The sequence below is a fragment of the Alosa alosa genome, chromosome 5, assembly GCF_017589495.1.
Source record: "Alosa alosa isolate M-15738 ecotype Scorff River chromosome 5, AALO_Geno_1.1, whole genome shotgun sequence".
Lineage (NCBI taxonomy): Eukaryota > Metazoa > Chordata > Actinopteri > Clupeiformes > Clupeidae > Alosa > Alosa alosa.
The window spans coordinates 24520223-24538047 of NC_063193.1; the positions used below are offsets into that span (position 1 = coordinate 24520223).

The window sequence follows — 17825 nt, forward strand, 5'->3', positions numbered from 1 at the left end:
CCTGTGACTGGGAACTGCTGCTGGGCAGTGCGATTTGCGCTGAGGCTGAGGGTGTTGGTGGGCTGAAGGGGAAGATTGGAGGTCGGAGCGTGTGAAACAAATCTGTGAGGAGACAGAGACCGGGCCGGGAAGGATTTCCCTCAGTCACTGCAGATTGCTGCCATCAAAGCCTGTCTAATCACTATACCAGCCAAGCAACTGCATGAATGAGCCATTTCTAAGCGTTCAGTCAGACTGTTAAAACTGTTTAAACAGTCATCCTGGCTGCAGTTAAAATATATTTGAAAGATCCATCTCGACAGCTGTAAGATGTGTGTATGATGGGCTAAGGGCCTGGAGAAAGGGCGTACCTTGCCAGGGCTCGTCTGTGAAGTCTGGCTGCAGTGGGATGAGACCTGGCTGGATCATGTCAGCATTCCCCGCATGGGCTAAAGAGGGGAGAGGGAAACACAGAGGACAGGGGTTGAGGGGTTAATAAGACCTTCCCATAACAGGTAATGAGGTTTAACATAGTTTGCAAGCTGCCCGAGATAGAGACACTCTTGGTGTTGTAACACAGCTTTTAATTAGCCATTAAATTGCACAAAAATGTCCAAATGTCAGGTCAAATGACCGTCTACACTGACTGGATAAGGAGATGTGGCCTTTGTGCTAACTAAATGAAACCGACATCAATATCACACTGAGCTTCAGATTTCAACTGATGCCAACTGCCTTAAGGGCTCAACATGCTTCTGCGTCAACTCCACGGCGTAGCTACGCTAGCACTCCTACGGAGTCGTGACCATTTTATGGTTTTGCGTTGGGTTGCTTTGCATCGCGGTGCATTTCACTGCCATAACGCTCTGTGTCGCCTGTGTGTCTGCGTCGCTCACCACCGGAACAAGACTGTATGACCGGAGCCCGTCTAAGGAGAGACTCTCCACTCTCTATTAATCCCATACATATCGAATTTGGTTGCAGTTCACCAGAGTTCACCTAGATGGCGATCGCGGGCGAGTCCAAAATACATGGGGTCCTATAGAGCTAGACGACTAAATTTGTCTCTTTCACCTGATTGTCGTTGACAAATCTCAGATTTGATTATAGTTTGTATAACTTCAACATGGGTTATAGGTCAAAAGTTGAATGAGTACTTATGTCCTTTTGTTTTCTTACAGGTTGGGTCGTTGTTGCCCATAACACGCTAGCATTGTGCTAATGAATGACGTCATTGACATGTTTGAAGATCTTTTTAGAAGTGACTTTAAAAAATATAATACTCAACCAAGTGTATTTTCTTTGCCTCCCCTTTCAAATACAATATTCAAATTACTTGAAAAAAAATTATATCCTGAGAAAAGTGGCTTTTGAATGGTTCAGCTCCATAGACCTCCATGCATTCTGCACTCGTGGACGAGCACCCTCTTGTGGAGCGACAGAAAAAACTGCAACCAGTTCAGAAACCAAAGTTTTCCGAGAGTGGAAGTTCTCCCCTTATTAGACATTCTCTGGTATGACCGAAACGGTAGCCTACTCAGAATGGCAAAACCCATAGACTTTCGTGCCAAAATATTGATTTTGTTTTTTTGGCCTTTTCTTGCTTAGATTTTGCACAAAGTATTGAGAAATAGACACAGTAAACCAGCAAATAAGTCTGACGCGAGGTGTCTGCCAGCCAGTTTAAGTTATGTTAGCAGGCAAACTTTAGCACAACTGCCCACAAAGTACTGCTTGCTGGCGAAGTGCTAATTTCAAAACGTTACTGACATATAAACACTTAACAAATGGATAACCCCGTCATTGTAACCAAAATATGTCCGAGTTTATTTGCAAAGCTTGTCAGTGAACTAGCATGTTGCTAATCCCCATAGTAGGCTGCTTGAAACACCGACTATCAACACACAGGACGAGTCAACCAATCACAGTCCTTGCGGTCTGCGTCGCCTCAGTGCGAAGTTACAATTTTTTGGAGGCCCACATCGAGCTACGGTGGAGGGGTCGGAGAGGGGTTCGCGACGACGCAGAGGGGTCTGCGGGGGTACGCCATCGATTCGACGCAGAAGCATAAAATAGGCTTTAGTTTTGGCATTTTGGTTGGGAAAATCTGCTTCAAGTCAGAATGACTCACAATGCAATGCAAAAGCCAGGAAACTCTCAGACTTGATGACTTGAACTTGATACAGAGCATCTTAACTGACATGGTAGATGGCAAATGACAGTGGGACCGATTTCCAAGTGGGTACAAAATGACAACAAGGCTAGAGCTCCGATGGATGAGTTGACTAGCAGCGGTGGGGTCAGGTATAGTGTTGGCTCACCGATTTCCCTGGGGTTAGGCCAGGCGATAGGCTGGTGGGATGCCAACGTGGAAAACAACGTGTCGGAGAACTCAGACATCAGTACGTCCATGTCGATGAAAGGGTCCATTTCCATGGGCACAGGTGAGTCGTGGCTCCTGCGGCCGACGCGGCGCATCTCCTCATCCTGACAGAAGGACATACGGAAGGTGTCGGGGAAAGCGTCCCCAAACAGGGAATACTGCTCTTCCGCCCCCTTCAGACAAAGCCAGAGCACAAGTGGCAGTCAGGCAGGATGGCACAAGCATGAATACACAAACACGACACACACACAAGGCAGGCTCAACGCAGAGGGCAAGCACACATAAGGAAAAGCTACAGTGATCTTACATGAATGAGCACTGTGGTAGACCCTTACACCATCCTACCTCTGGGTGGGCCTGAACATATGATGATGATGATAATAATAATAATAATAATAATAATAATAATAATAATAATAATAATAATCCCTCCAAGCAAACATTAATATTACAGCCCAAGGTGGTGAATGACTTGGTAAAAGTATTTTCATGTTTGAGGTGGGGACATCAGAATGGAGGGGTCTACACATATGCCTTCAAGCTTTCATGCAAACACCCTGACGATAGGACAAGGTAGTTACCCTGAGGAGACTGGAGAGGTCATCATCCTTGTGTCGCTGCAACTGTTGGTAACAGCAGCAAGGAACATTTATTTTAACAAATCAAGCAAATCAATCTTTATGTTCCTGAACAAGTGTAAGCACCAGAGTTGTGGCATAAGATGTCAAGGTGTCTAAAAACCCTCTACAGGGAATTGAATTTAAGAGCGGTCTAGAATTCTCCATCCTTAACCCCATATCACCACCCCACCCAGCACCCCATCCCGATGACTCGGGTCTACAATTATATATAAAAACTGCCCAGCGCTAAATCTTCGAGTTATACAGTACGTACCCTCTTCTTGAAGTAGGCTCTCCATTTGTGGTATTCGCGGATAACTATCTCTTTTCTCCTCTTCACATATTTTACTTCAGTTGCCTGCAAATAATGGAGAGATGTTTGATCAGATGCATGGAAATGAGAGAAAATGGGTCCCATGAGAAATGGGTCTCACCTCTGCAGGTCGGATGTCACAATCAATGTTGCCCTCCAGAGGAGTCTCAAATCGGCACACAGGGTTCTCCCTCCTTTCCACATCTGTAGTAAGACAGACAGACAGACAGACAGAGTTAGACGTCGCAGTCCAATTCCTCTTGCACCTGAAATAATAGTTGCATGCCTACATTGCCCACAATAACAATGATATCAACACAGCAATACTAGACAACTGTCTGTGTGTGTGTGTGTGTGTGTGTGTGTGTGTGTGTGTGTGTGTGTGTGTGTGTATATATATATATATATATATATATATATATATATATATATATAAAAATATATATATATATATAGATAGGGATAGTTATGTAATTCAGAAGATTTTCAGGAAAACCAAAAAGGTTAGGCAAGTTTTGTGTCTGAAAAAATATATTGATATTTTGCGTCAAGATACTAACACACTGTAAGCATAAACAGAGATACATCACTGTTTTGATTTTGACAAAGGCTTCTGCTAAGTAACCATAACCATTTTACATTCCATCCCTAGTTTGCATAACTCAAAATTCTGCGAGAGAGAGAGAGAGAGGGCAGTGTTTCCCATACATTGACGGCCCACCACAATATCAACATTGACCTCCACACAATGATTTTCCAAGTTGTACTATTTAAATTGGATGGAATTCGTTAATTGTAGAGCTATGTGGACCTTTGTGAAGCCTTCCCTTGTCCCTCAACAAACCTACATGTACGTTTAAAGAAAATATTAACAATCCTGCAATTGTTGGCATAAAAGTCGACTGGCTCATGCTTAAATCTGCATCATAACCACGCTGCGCTAATTTGTTAAAAACTGTTGCATTCAAACCTACCACCACAAATAGAATTCAAATCCGTGTGAAACACTGCGAGGGGCATAGTAAACTGAGATTACTGAGAAGTTTAGTCTAGCATAGCTCTGGCATAAGTAAGCACAGTCTGAGTACAGTATGATTACAGCACCACTGGCCTTAGGTATTGGGCATGTTAGGATTTAGGCAGCAGCGGCCACAAGTGTGTACTCAAGGAAAGAGATTCTTACACTGAATGTACCAGGCCCTCCAGATAGCATTGTTGAGGCGTATTTTGTCTCTCCACTGGAGTTTGAGTCCTTTGAAGTTCTTCCATTTTGGTGATACTAGTTTCCCACTGTGGAGAGGCACACAGACAGCCAAATCGTTACCCAGAGAAACAGAAATAAAACCGAGAGCAGATTGCTCCCTGACAGCTGATGAAACTTCTGTGGGGGTGCTTTAACATTAAATAGCTTTTCTTTCGACATGTCTTCACAATAACCTAAATGAAAAAAAGAATTGATGGTACACTGTCATCTGAACACAACATCATCATTCCCACTAGCAGCCCAGATTTTGCAGTAGGGCAACTCAAAAGCCAGCAAAAGTGGAGGACCACAACGATGCCCACAAAGATGCTTGCAGTTTAAAAAAAAAACACTCAAATTGCTTTTTGCTTTTTAAAAATAATTTCCATTTTCAAATGTAACCTGTAAAAGTATATGAAATACAATTCTATTACTGTGTTAAACCGTGCAAGACATTGCAAAGAACTATTGAACAAACTATTTAACCCTAACTTAACCTGTCTGCTTTGACCACAACAAAACGAAAAACAAACAATTCACCTCTTTACAGCTCATTAAAAAAAAAAAAAAAAAAAACAGGCAGATCAGCCTGTGGTAGCGCTGGTGCCTTACAAAGGGTTCAGGATTTGTTGTGAGTCTGTGTTGCTTTGGATAAAAGCGTTACCAGTTACCTTACCTTTAGTTGTATAAAAGCACCTGCCAAAGTAATACTTTTACATACTTCCATTTCACCTAAACACTGTAAGCAATTGGTCTGATCGAATGCCAGAGTGTTCAGCTTGATACCAATTCTGTTCACAAAATGTGCGCAAATGCACTCATTACATTTTAAGATTTTGGGCTTTATTTTGCACTCTGGCGAATGGCGTAAAACTCGTTTTCCACCCGGCGCCAAGTTTAATTCGGTATTTTGCACATTTATTTTTTAAACAATGTGCCCAGGGGTGTGGCAATTAACAACCTAGGGAGTGGCCTGGCGCATTGTCTAAAAAGCTATTGTACACCTGTTCATAAGTCTATGGCGAGTTATTTATGTTATTTTAAGAGCGCATTGTCAACATATTGGCAGGTGCACGCACCATTCTTCTATCATTCATGAACGCACACCAACGCACGTCCATGCAACTTGCACGATTACAATGGGAAACATCATTTGAATAAAGATATTACGAAATACTGTACATATCAAGATGAGTAGTTATTCACCATCATTTGCAAATTGGTAATGATGGTTAAAAGTGATTAGGGGAGACACGTATGGAGCACAACTGAAGATGAACGGTCACGAGATATAAGCAACTCCTCTGCAGGATAAATGTTTTTTCAGTCATTTGAGCAACATTAGGGTAAGTGTTACTTTTTCCAGCCTATGTTTTCGATGGTAACCCATTGTCAGTCAATAGTGAAAATAACTGCATATAACTGTCTTGTCGTTGACTGACACCATGGTGAAGTTAGTTTCACTTTGCCAATGAGTTCAAATAATAGAGGAGTGCAAATGCGTGAAGGCTATGCTAGGTTTTAGTAAAGCATGGTTTAGTGTAATGACTATTCCATACGGTCTCGCAAGCAGCCTCCTTCAAATGCGCCGTTGAATGTCAAAATACCGATGCATTTATTTGACATCGCGCTTTGCGCCGTTAAAGGGAATGGCAGATGTCATTTTCATTGGTTTAAATGATGTTATACACCTCAAACACACCCATGGCTGATTAAAAAACCTAGGAACACCTTGTTGCGCCATGCGCTCGACGTTTGATAACGAAAACCCCTTCAATGTGGACTGGACACATCCTACTAAATTTGAATAAGCTTTTGACGAGTGACGATGCGCTTTTTACTGTCATGATAGGGCCCCATAAGTCACTTTCACCTCACTTGGTATGACATTTGTTATGCCATATTTTTTGTTTCAGCCAAGTCATAAACATGTGGAGAAGCAAATGGCTATTCTTCTTCCTTGGTCAGCCTTGCTTTGCATGATCGAGATTACTGTACCAACTTCACCGGTAGTTTAACGGAACATACCAATAATACATGATAAGGATTAATATGTAATCAAGTCAAGTGACAAAGCAGTGAGGAAGGCTACTGAAGACCACCAAGCTCTGGACTATAGGAGGCATGAACATGCCACAGAAGCATAAAACTGACCCAGTGACCACCCAACGGTCACCACATTTCAGGCCTTCCCTCGTGATGGACTATGGCATCTCGTCTACTATTGCACCTGGCTGACCTCCAGCCTCTCAGATCATTTTCTCAGCCCTGGCGCATAAACAACCTTGCTGCAGCGTGCTGATGTGGTTTATGTGTGCCTATAAACTCAAGAAAAGCCAAACACAAACACATATCCACGTTCTGTAATACTGAAGTTCTCAGTAACACTCACAGTAACAGTGGTAACACAATAATATTGTTATTATGCCTTTTGACAATTTGACAAAAACATTAAAATGTGGTCATTTACTGAACACTGTAGGTTTTCAGTCACATTTTTATTATATTTTATTTAACTCAGTTTTCATTTTAGACAAGTTTCTACGATGGTTTCTGTCTGCATTGCCATTTAAACTGTACTGTCCTACACAACGGCCAAGAGGGCAATTACTGATATTAACTCATAAATACTAAACCAAATGAAGTTCGCACTGCTTTGAGGTGAGCATCTCTGATCCATAGTGAGGGCAGTCCCTATACACACACAAACACTATAGACATAATATGAACTTCTGAGACGAAACTCATTTGGCAGATAACCGACGTATTTGTGTTTAAATTCTGTTTTTTAATTATACCATTAAGTAGCAGGGAAACAAATTATATGTTATTTAAAAAAATGTGCCGACCTATTGGCAAATAAGGACATCTGGGGCATGGCAGTGGCTGATATTAACTATCATGTTGCATTAATTAAGTATAAGTAAATAAGTATATATACACTCTTTTGATCCCGTGAGGGAAATTTGGTCTCTGCATTTATCCCAATCCGTGAATTAGTGAAACACACTCAGCACACAGTGAACATACAGTGAGGTGAAGCTAGGGTTGCAAAATTCCGGGAATTTTCAAAGTTGGAAACTTTCCATGGGAATTAATGGGAATATACAGAAATTAACGGGAATAAACGGGAATTAAAGGGAATAAACTGGGAATTTTTAATATGGCAAGTTAGTCTATAACATGGAACTTAAATGTAGTGGACAAAACCCCATCTTGCAGAATATTAGTTAAAACAACCTGATTTAATGCAATTTCAGTCAAATTTCTACCCTGCACATACGTGAATCCCATGCACACAGCAATCAGCATAGGCTACTAGACATAAAGGAAACCTATGGTGCGTTCATGTGCATGGGGAAAATAAATTCCGGGGGAAAATAAATTCCTAGTGAAAATGTTATGTCATGTGGGAATAACTGGTGTGAAACTGGAAGTTTGCAAACAGAGTTGCCCAGTTATGGGCTTGTCGTCACTTTCGTCCTCATTCAAATGGGTGTACGTCATTTTGCATAAGCTGTAATGGGACAATTAATCTGTCTGATTAAGCTTGACAACTTATATATAACTTACATAATCTATAAGGTTTGGTTGGGGTGGTATGTTGTGTCGTTATATTTTTATTTGTTTTACCATTTTCTGGGATTCTAACTGAACAAAATGATAGTTAGTCAATGTTCCAACCAATTGGATTTTGTTGTTGAGTGGCGTGGTGTCTCTTGGGCAGTTTAGTGGTTTCAGTGTTGCTAGCTTAGCACGCTAGTAAACCATAGGCAGAGAATGGGATTCCTGCTAGCATGGTGGCTAGCTTTGTATGCCAAGCTAAGCGAAAATCCGAACAAACAAATCATATTGTTTATTACGGAACAAAATGTTAATGTCTGTATATGAAACAGTAGGAATTACCAAAAATTCCCAGTTAATTCTTGTAAATTCCCATTAATTCACATAATTTCCTTTAATTCCATGAAAGTTTCCAATTTGGAATATTTCCAAAATTCCCCATCTTAAGTTTCCGGAAATTTAACGCCCCTTTGCAACCCTAGGTGAAGCACACACTAATCCCGGCGCTTCCTGCAACAACGGCACTCGGGGAGCAGTGAGGGGTTCGGTGCCCTGCTCAAGGGCACTTCAGCCGTGCCTACTGGTCGGGGTTCGAACCGGCAACCCTCCGGCTACAAGTCCGAAGCGCTAACCAGTAGGCCACGGCTGCCCCAATTCTGCACTAACTAAATATTGTGTTAAGCATGTACTGGCACATTTAGAGATGGTGCTACTGTATGAAGACCTGAAATGTATTTTTTGTGGAATTTTGGCAAATAGCAGCCTAAGATCATAATCGGACGATATTTGACTTGTTTACTGGTATCGACCTATTGGCAGTGGCTTATGTTTAACTACATAGTTGCATCCCTACAAACCAATGAATACTATTATTTACTATACACACAGTACCCTCCAGTACCCCTAGAAAATTCTATTTACAAAATGTAACAGAAGCATTTTCCTATCTAATGTCAACTTCTTCAAGTTTAATCAAATCAGAGTGTCTGTAAACTTTCAGAAGTAGTTCATGATTATTTTCATACCTCGGTAAAACAAGACGATACACTAAATTTAAATAAAAAAGAAAGTGTGTTGACATTTGTAAGTCAGAAAATGGTTACGAAAACTAGGTACTTTGTTGAAAATGCCTATATTTACAGTTACAACAATTAAAATGTTCTCAACTGGAAATGTGACAAACATGCATAGTTATCTTGCCCCCACGCACAGTATGGAGGATAGTAAGACTAACAGAAAAAGGGATAATCTTGGGATCACCAAGTCCCCCAAAAAATCTTCAAAAGTGACCTCACTGCTAATAGATTATTGGTAAGGTAAAAGCCTTTTCAGTCATTTAATTAAAAATGGCAGTAGTTACTGAATGGTATAGTGATTTTCTTCTGGAAATGTGGTCTGTTGTCAGATTAAATGCAAATTGCACTCTTTGGCAAGAAACGCTTTAGGTGGGTTTGGCGTACATAGAAGAATGACTATACTGAAAAGAACCTCATGTCTAATGATAATTATGGTGGAGGGGCTGTGATATTGTGGGGATGTTTTTATTCCCAAAGGCCTTGGGAACCTTATTAAGGTTCATCGTATCATGGACCACAAGGAAAACCTGAACATTTTCAAGGAAATCTGTCAATCTCTGCCAAGACACTAAATATGGGTCATGATTGGATCATTCATCAGGTCAATTAAGCAAAACAAACGGCCAGATCAAAACAAAAATGTTTTGTCTGAATCTGAGGAGATTTTGTAAAGAAGAATGGTCATAAATCCCTTGCTTTGTATTTTACAACTTTATGGGGTGTCATAGAAGAACATTACAAGCTGTTTTATTGGCGAAGGGAGGCTTAACCACTCGGTGAGTTGCAGAGTTTTGAAAATGAATGTTTAGGGTTGTTTTAGGACATGTTTGAGCATGCCTGTAGGCAGCCACTCTGAACGAGTCAGAAAAGTCGAGTCAGAAAAGTTGAGACGGACCAATCGTCAAAATTTCGGTGTCCACCACTCTAGTTCATCCAAAACAAACCAGAAAAGGGACTCAAAGTGCTAAATACCGTAATTTTCCTTTTAATATAATACAGAAATGTCGACCTTTTCGAAATAAATTAACTAATCTGATTAATCTAAAGTAGTTAACTTATACACTCAATACAAATTACTGCATCAATGTGGCGTGGTATGGAAGTAATCAGCCTGTGGCACTGCTAAGGTGCTATGGAAGCCCAGGTTGCTTTGTTAGCGGTCTTAAGGTCATTTGTACTGTTGGGTCTGGTGTCTCATTTTCCTCTTGACAATAAATCATATATTTTCTATGGTAGTGGTTTTTCAAACCTTTTACAATAAGTACCACCTTATAAAACAATTGTCTCTCCAAGTACCACCACTGGCATTAAAATACAGTAGGGTAAGCATGTTTTACATTGTATACTGTTTTGCGTTGGGGTTTTCTAAGAAAATTTCAAAAATTAACTTGGTGGCTTGTGGTGGCTCTTGATGCAGACTCCAGTCTCAGTCCACCTCTTGTGAAGTTCCCAAGTTCTTGAATTGGCTTTGCTTAACAATTCTCAAGGCTGCAGTCATCCTTGTTGCTTGCACACCTTTCCCTTCCAGTCAACTTTCCATGAATATGCTTTGATACAGTACTCTGTGAACACCCTGCCCTTTCAGCAATGACCTTCTGTGGCTTACCCTCCTTGTGGGGGTGTCAATGTGTTAACGATTAAGTCAGCAGCCTTTCCCATGATTGTGGTTGTGTTTACTTAACCAAACAGAGAATAAAGGCTCAGGAAAGAATCATTTCTGTATTAGCCCAACATCTTTATTCTAATATTTTGAGATACTGATTTTTGATGTTCATGTGATATAAGCCATAATCATCGACACAAAAAGCTGCTTGCTGTCAGATTTGGATCCGATTAAAAATAATTCTGTTGAACACTGATATGCTACAAACATGTTATGAACAGCTTGGAAAGGCTGTCGCAAATCCCTCGAACAGGTGATGTTCGAGGGAACAACATGTCACAATGCAACAGCCTTATTTTCCCTTGATGAAAGTGAAACCACGAGTTTTCCCACATCTCAACTTTGGCCAAAGTTTTCAGAAATAATCGTTTTCAGTGCTAAAACCTCATCAAATAATATGCATTTTCCATATGGGGTCTTAAAAGCCATGTCTCCTTCTAGCCACAGCGATATTGTTTCTAACATAGGCCTAATCTAAGCGTGCTCAGATGACGTGATAGACCAGGCGCTGTTGCTCACCTGTCCATCATCATAAAGCCCGATTTGATTGGTCTGCCTGATCTAGGGCGAGCATAGTTGCTCCACAATGGAGCAATGCCAGACCGAACTTCCTGACCTCAAATGTTGTGGGCGGGAATAAGTTCTGATTGGCACCCAGGCTATGTGTAGGGTGTATTTCATACACAATACACAATCTGGCAACCTGGGAGATGTCTAACAGAAAAAATGAATGGATCAATGATTTTAAAATGAAGTAGGGTTGGGCGATGTCGCCTAAATTGGCATTTGACGATGTGTACAGTAAAACATTGTGATGGACGATGATATGGGGGTTAGTGTGGTAAACACTAATTAATTAGCCTATAGGTATGTCTGTACAGAAATACATTTATAATGTTCTACATAAAAAAAGAATATATATATATTATATAGGCTATACGGCCTGATTAAAGTGGACAGCTAAGAGAGACATACTGACCAGGCTACCGAAGTTGTGTGGAAGATCTGCTCCAAGAAAATTGTTGTGAAAGACAGATAGACAATCAATCTGAACACTTGCGTGTGCACCAACCAGCGGAATATTACACATTGCCAGCCTTCGCTGGGCCCAGCAAAAAAGCTACTTAAGACTACTATCGTGGTCACTCATTTAAAATCTTAGTACTATGCAGCATCCCACGTTATCAGGCTACCGTCTATACTGACTATGAGGGCGGCAGGAAGTGAAAGAAAAGGGCTGCGATCACGCAGTCCAGGCTATATAGGAGGGCGAAGTAAAAACACTTTTATAAATAACGAATCCCGATTACCACTCCGCTGCTGTCTGGGACTTTTGCTAAATGCATGAAATACAAGCCTTACAGTAAAAGACGAATAGGCTACCTTCTGATCCTATAATCTGTCAACACTCCCGTTTCTCCCGGCTTTCTCCCGTATTTCAAGGTCATCTCCCGGCACCCTCCGGTTTTGTTATTTCTCCCGGAAAAGTCCCGTAATTTGCATGGCCATCAAACTTCATTTTAGGGTTGTGGCGATGGACGATATCATCGTCCATCGTGATGGTTGACAGGCATCACGATGGAAAGCAACCATCGTGATGCCACGCCCCCACATGCCAGTCACTAATTCCTATAGAAGCTCCAAACCATTTAAACATTCAAACCACCTTCCAGACAAGAAGCCAAGTTATGCTGAAAATGTTCAATTTGGTATCAACTTCTATTAAAGGGACACCAGGCAACGTTTTCGTGTTAATTACTCATCTTCGTAAGTCGGTATATGGTTAAATGACTCATTACAGGGCAAATGAAGACTCTCTCGTCCGTCCCTGCAGCCTGTAGGAAGAATATCCCGCTTGCAAGTTCAGTGTATCGTACCCGCCGACCGAAGCAGGATCAATTTACATCCTGCATCCACAGCACAGAGGCAGGCTAACGAAACGCTAGCGATTGTTGCAAACGTGTGTATAATGGCAGAGCCGGCAAAGAAGCAGTGAAAACCCTTGACGGAAGATGCAAAGAAAAGGAAAAGAGCTTCAGACCGAGCGAGGGGGAGTTTCGTAGAGAAAAAGCATCAGGCTTGCCTGGTGTCCCTTTAACGTTCAATCAGTTCCAATCCATTAAACTTGATCAAAGTAAAGGCCAATGCACAACACTGTACACAAGTCAGAAGGTTTACATCTTTGAATGGACACAGCACACAAAGCACGTCACACATTGAGTAAGACATATTTTCATTTGTCCAAAAGGGCAAACATACAACCATCCCATGATCTAGCAAACTCTTATCATGACATCTATAAAAATTGCAATGACATGATATAGCTACACTATAAAAAAAAAGCTATAAAAACTGAACATATAACTAAGGCATTGAAAACCTTAACTCTGCTTGGTTGTGACTAAAGGTGTCACGATTTCAAAATCGTTCGAAATTACATCTCAATCTCGAACTTCGAATTTAAAAGTAGAATCGACGATGCAGCCACACCCCCAATGTCACATCCAGCATGTATGCCAAGACGCACAAACGCACGTGCTGAACTGCAGCATCAACACTCCTCTAATTTTAGGCTGCAGCCAGTTAAAATATACACATTAACCTACCGAAATCAAAGCCCCTCTTGCTACTTTGAAATCACCAGTGTGGAAGTACTCGTTCATTCAGGTCAATTAAAACTAACTTACCCTACTCAACTTAGCAAGTGAAAAGATTATCTAGTTACAGTCTAAAGTTACTTTAAGGCTTAAAATGCTCATTGATAAGTATCCATGAACACTAACCTTGGGTCTCTTCGAAGTGTGCTGAAACGATCAAATTATAATTCTGTGTTGTTTCATTTCACTATGTTCACATCTCTGTTTTAGCCTAATGTTTGTTCTGTTTACATTACAACCTCGCGGTTGGAACGGTTTCAAAATAAAAGCCCCCCGAAACAGAAAAGGAAAAGGCCAAAAAGAGTAAATAACATCTAAGGAATGCATTAATAGTAATGTTGAAAAAAAGATCAAAAATCGAATCGAATCGTGACTTTAAAATCGAAAATTGCATCGAATCGAGGATTTGGAGAATCGTGACACCCCTAGTTGTGACCCTCATCTATATAAAAAAAATTGACTGCCAAGAAAACAGTCAATTTTACAAAGGGCTACAGAGCTACAGCCAAGAGTAGGGGTGTAACGGTACACAGAAGTCAGGGTTCGGTTCATACCTCGGTTCGGACATCATGGTTCGGTACGAGTTCGGTACACAATGGAGGGAAAAGCAAAAAGAAAAAAATGCAGAAAGCATTTTTTTTTTATTGTGCATGTCTCAGGCTGTACCACCTATCTGCAACAGACTGAAGTGTGTAAGATGTAAACAGTACAATAAGTACCCAGACTCCATCTGTAACTTGTAAACAAAATAAGACAATCAGCTATAAAACTGAAAATAGGCCTACAGCATCTCTTATTTCTGAAAGTGCAAATTACATAGAATAATGATTTTTAAAAATCCACTTAAGCAAGACCTTCAACATCCGTGTTTAGTTGTACATGGAAGGGTCTACAATTTGCCTCAATATTTTTCAGTGTGTGTACAGTAATAATCTACTAACTGAAAATATCACACTATTTTGCCTTCTTTTAAAAAAACGAAATTGCTCCTTTCATTTCATAAACACTGCCAGCTCCTCATGTGAGAAGTTACAAGTTACCCTAACATAAAGGTAATTACCACGTGATTTACATAGCTTTCGGTCATTACGACATCATTTTAAGCCATAGGTTTTGGCCTTATTTGTATGTTTATCCAAAGGCTGGTGAAGCGCAGGGGAAGTTTTTTTTCTCGATTCAGTGATTGGTAGCCTACATCATCTGGGTGATGGCGTCGAATATGTGTAGGCCTAGCATGTTCGGTATATTTCCACTCACATACCCAACAACTGCTGAACAACGCTGACACACAGTTTCGTCTTATCCACCACTCTCTCGCCTGTAGCCTACTACTGTAACTGAAGTTCTCAAACTTGCGATCTTAAGAGACCAGCGGGTCCTCTAAATCGCGTGGGTCGCCACCACTCGCTTAGTGCTGCTATCTCTGACTGACTGACTCAACCAACGACCTGACAAAAAAATATCAGAGCTTCAGAGCTAAGGCGAGGCTACAAATTAGTGTTAGGTGTCACCAGAGCCCGTTTACGGAGAGCCGGATCACTCCCTATTAACTCCATTGTACCTGCAATCTGCTGCAGTTCCGCTAGGGGCGATCTCGAATAAGTGCAAAAACAATGGGGGTCTATGGAGCTAGACGGCTAAATGTGTCTCTTTCACCTGGTTGTCGTTGAAAAATTGAAGATTGGATTGTGGTTTCTGCAAGATCGATATGGATTATAGGTCAAAAGTTGAACGAACGAGTACTTACGTCCTTTCGATTTCTTACAGGTTGGGTCGTTGTTGCCCACAACACACTAGCTTTCTGCTAATGAATGACGTCATTGACGCATTTGAAAGGCTTTTTAGAACAAATAAGTGACTCAAAAAATATAATACTCAGCGGTGTGTATTTTTCTCTGCCCCTCTTTCGCATGCAACATTCAAATTTCTGGGCAAAAAATTATATCTCGAGAAAAGTGGATTTGAGGGGTACAGCTCCATAGACCTCCATTCATTCTGCACTTATTCGTGAGCGCCCTCATGTGGAACCAGAAGAGGAACTGCAACCAGTTCAGAAACCGGAAGTTTCCCGAGAATGGCGGTTCTCCCCTTATTAGACATTCTCTGGTGTCACTAAAGAACTCTCGTAACTCTCGTATTTAACAGTAATTCCATTAGGGCTGGGACAACGTGTCGTTGTAATTTATTTGACGCATGCTCGCGTTTAAAAGTGTCATGCATAGCTGTCCCCGATGTTACAGCAGCTCCTTGTGGAAACAGCAAAGAGTGCACACATCCGATGAGATTTCTAACGAGGAACAGAAGCTCTCTGCCTCACCAGAGCCTTACTGTTTATTAATAAAACAATGATATAGAATAGAAACATCTGGAATCTATTTATTTCATCTTAAAGTTGGCTACAAAGAGCATTCATAGCCTAGAGAAAACGATACATTTTTCTTTATCTGCAATGTTCCAGGAAGATAAGCTTACATTTATAGGCTGTCCCTGTTTGATCACAGGTCCAAGAAAACGAGTGGATATAACGTGAATGCATTCTATTTATGTTTCATGTACTTTATTTCATGTTGAGTTTTGCTTCCCAGCATGCATTGCGATTCATTTAGTATTTTTGGCTATTATTAGTTTTTAATATTTTGAAACAATATGGTTTGAACACTTTATATTAGGCTAGCCTAGGCCTACTCTGATGATGTTTTGAATGCTACGGGATATGCCCATTAAAACATCGTATTAGTTTATTAAGAAAATGACACTGTAGATGTGAAAGCAGCACATCCTAGCCCGGTATAAATGTCCATGTCTACTCATCATTAGTGTAATGCATTCGGAGGACGTCATTTTATACATGCGTGAAAATATGAGGTGAGTGAAGTTGATTGTGTAGTTGTAGAACAAGTCATTAATGCGTGTTCATGTTCCGTCTACCTCTCTCCATACCAAATCGCGCTTCATGTTTTTTTTTTTTTCCATCGCGGAAATATAAACGTCGCGGTGACCATTATAGGACATCCTCTCAAAGTCTCGTGGACGTCTTTTAGACCTCCCGAACAGAGGTCCGCTGGACGTAAAGGGAACCCTACACAATGTCGAAGAGGTGACGTTCGCCAGGGGACCTTTAGGGGACGTCGCCAGGACTTTATTTTGTTTACTGGGTGTATTCGTTACTCATGCAGGGCTCATTTTATTGACTCTGAATGTTTGCAAAATCCTGATGTAAATGGAAAAGTGTTTTCCATGACTCAAAAGTGCTTGTCCAAAGGAGAAGTACAAACTGAACTAACTACGTTATGAATTGCATCCACACATCAGCAGCCTTTTAACTGTGTTAATGTTAATTGCAAGGATTCCCACACGAACATCTTAAAATGACAGGCACTCAATTAGACATACACTACTGAACTTTATTGAATGCTACCTCTGACTAAGAATGCATTACTTTGCACTTGTAAAGTCTTTTATTTTGGAATCTTAAGAGCAATAAACATATATTGTAATGTTAAAGAATTCATGTTTTTTCATTCAGATGTGTAAATAAACATGTATAAGTTGCTATTAGTGAATTAATAGGGAGATAATCAAATCGAAATCGAATCGGACTGAAAAAATGAATCGTTAGATTAATCGATACATCGAAAAAATAATCACTAGATTAATCGTTTAAAAAATAATCGTTTATCCCAGCCCTACGCATTACATTAATTAATCCGCATGCAAGTTTTATGTATTTTTATACCGTGTATTCTCCGTGTAAATTCATGCACCGAACCGTGACGCCCGTACCGTTTCGGTTCAATACGAATACTACCGTTACACCCCTAGCCTAGAGCCTGTGCTGTGACAAACATGAGGCTAATAGCTAAGCTTCCCTCGGTCAGACACCAAACACACACAAACACACTCAGAATGACTCCTTTGAATAGGCTCACACTCTCACCAGGGTTTTACAGAGGATTAACTAATTGCTTAATAACCACTGATTGGAGTGTAATTGGCTGTAAATGAGGGGGATGGCTTTGTGTGCTTAACAACCACACATTCAGTGAAATCTCATTACACCAACGGGGTTTACTCACACACCATTTGAGCCCAAATCTACAGATGAACCAGCTGAAAAAGCTGTTGTAAACGCATATGTTTTGTAAACGGACATTGAATTCCACCTGAACAGTGTTATAACAAGACCCTGTCAGTACCAGGATTATTCCATAACCAAACGATACAAGGATGGATAATAACCACAACAACATTGACAACAACAACAGCAACAACACACATTTTTGGAAGACAAGCAGAGGGCCCTAGCACAGCAGTCAAACCTCATGTC

At 40.7% G+C, this 17825-nt stretch overlaps 1 protein-coding gene across 3 annotated transcripts in view; it reads right to left on the reverse strand.

Moving 5' to 3' along the window:
- The window catches only part of LOC125294170 (MLX interacting protein), a 35713-nt gene that overhangs the window by 8001 nt on the left and 9887 nt on the right, over positions 1–17825 (reverse strand). For all 3 annotated transcript variants that reach the window (XM_048242586.1, XM_048242587.1, XM_048242588.1), the window contains exons 2-8: positions 4479–4585; positions 3417–3499; positions 3257–3340; positions 2944–2985; positions 2301–2535; positions 351–428; positions 2–102 (exon numbers count right to left, since the gene is read on the reverse strand). In XM_048242586.1, coding sequence (XP_048098543.1) covers positions 2–102; positions 351–428; positions 2301–2535; positions 2944–2985; positions 3257–3340; positions 3417–3499; positions 4479–4585 — 730 coding nt within the window. The remainder of the gene's footprint in view (position 1; positions 103–350; positions 429–2300; positions 2536–2943; positions 2986–3256; positions 3341–3416; positions 3500–4478; positions 4586–17825) is intronic.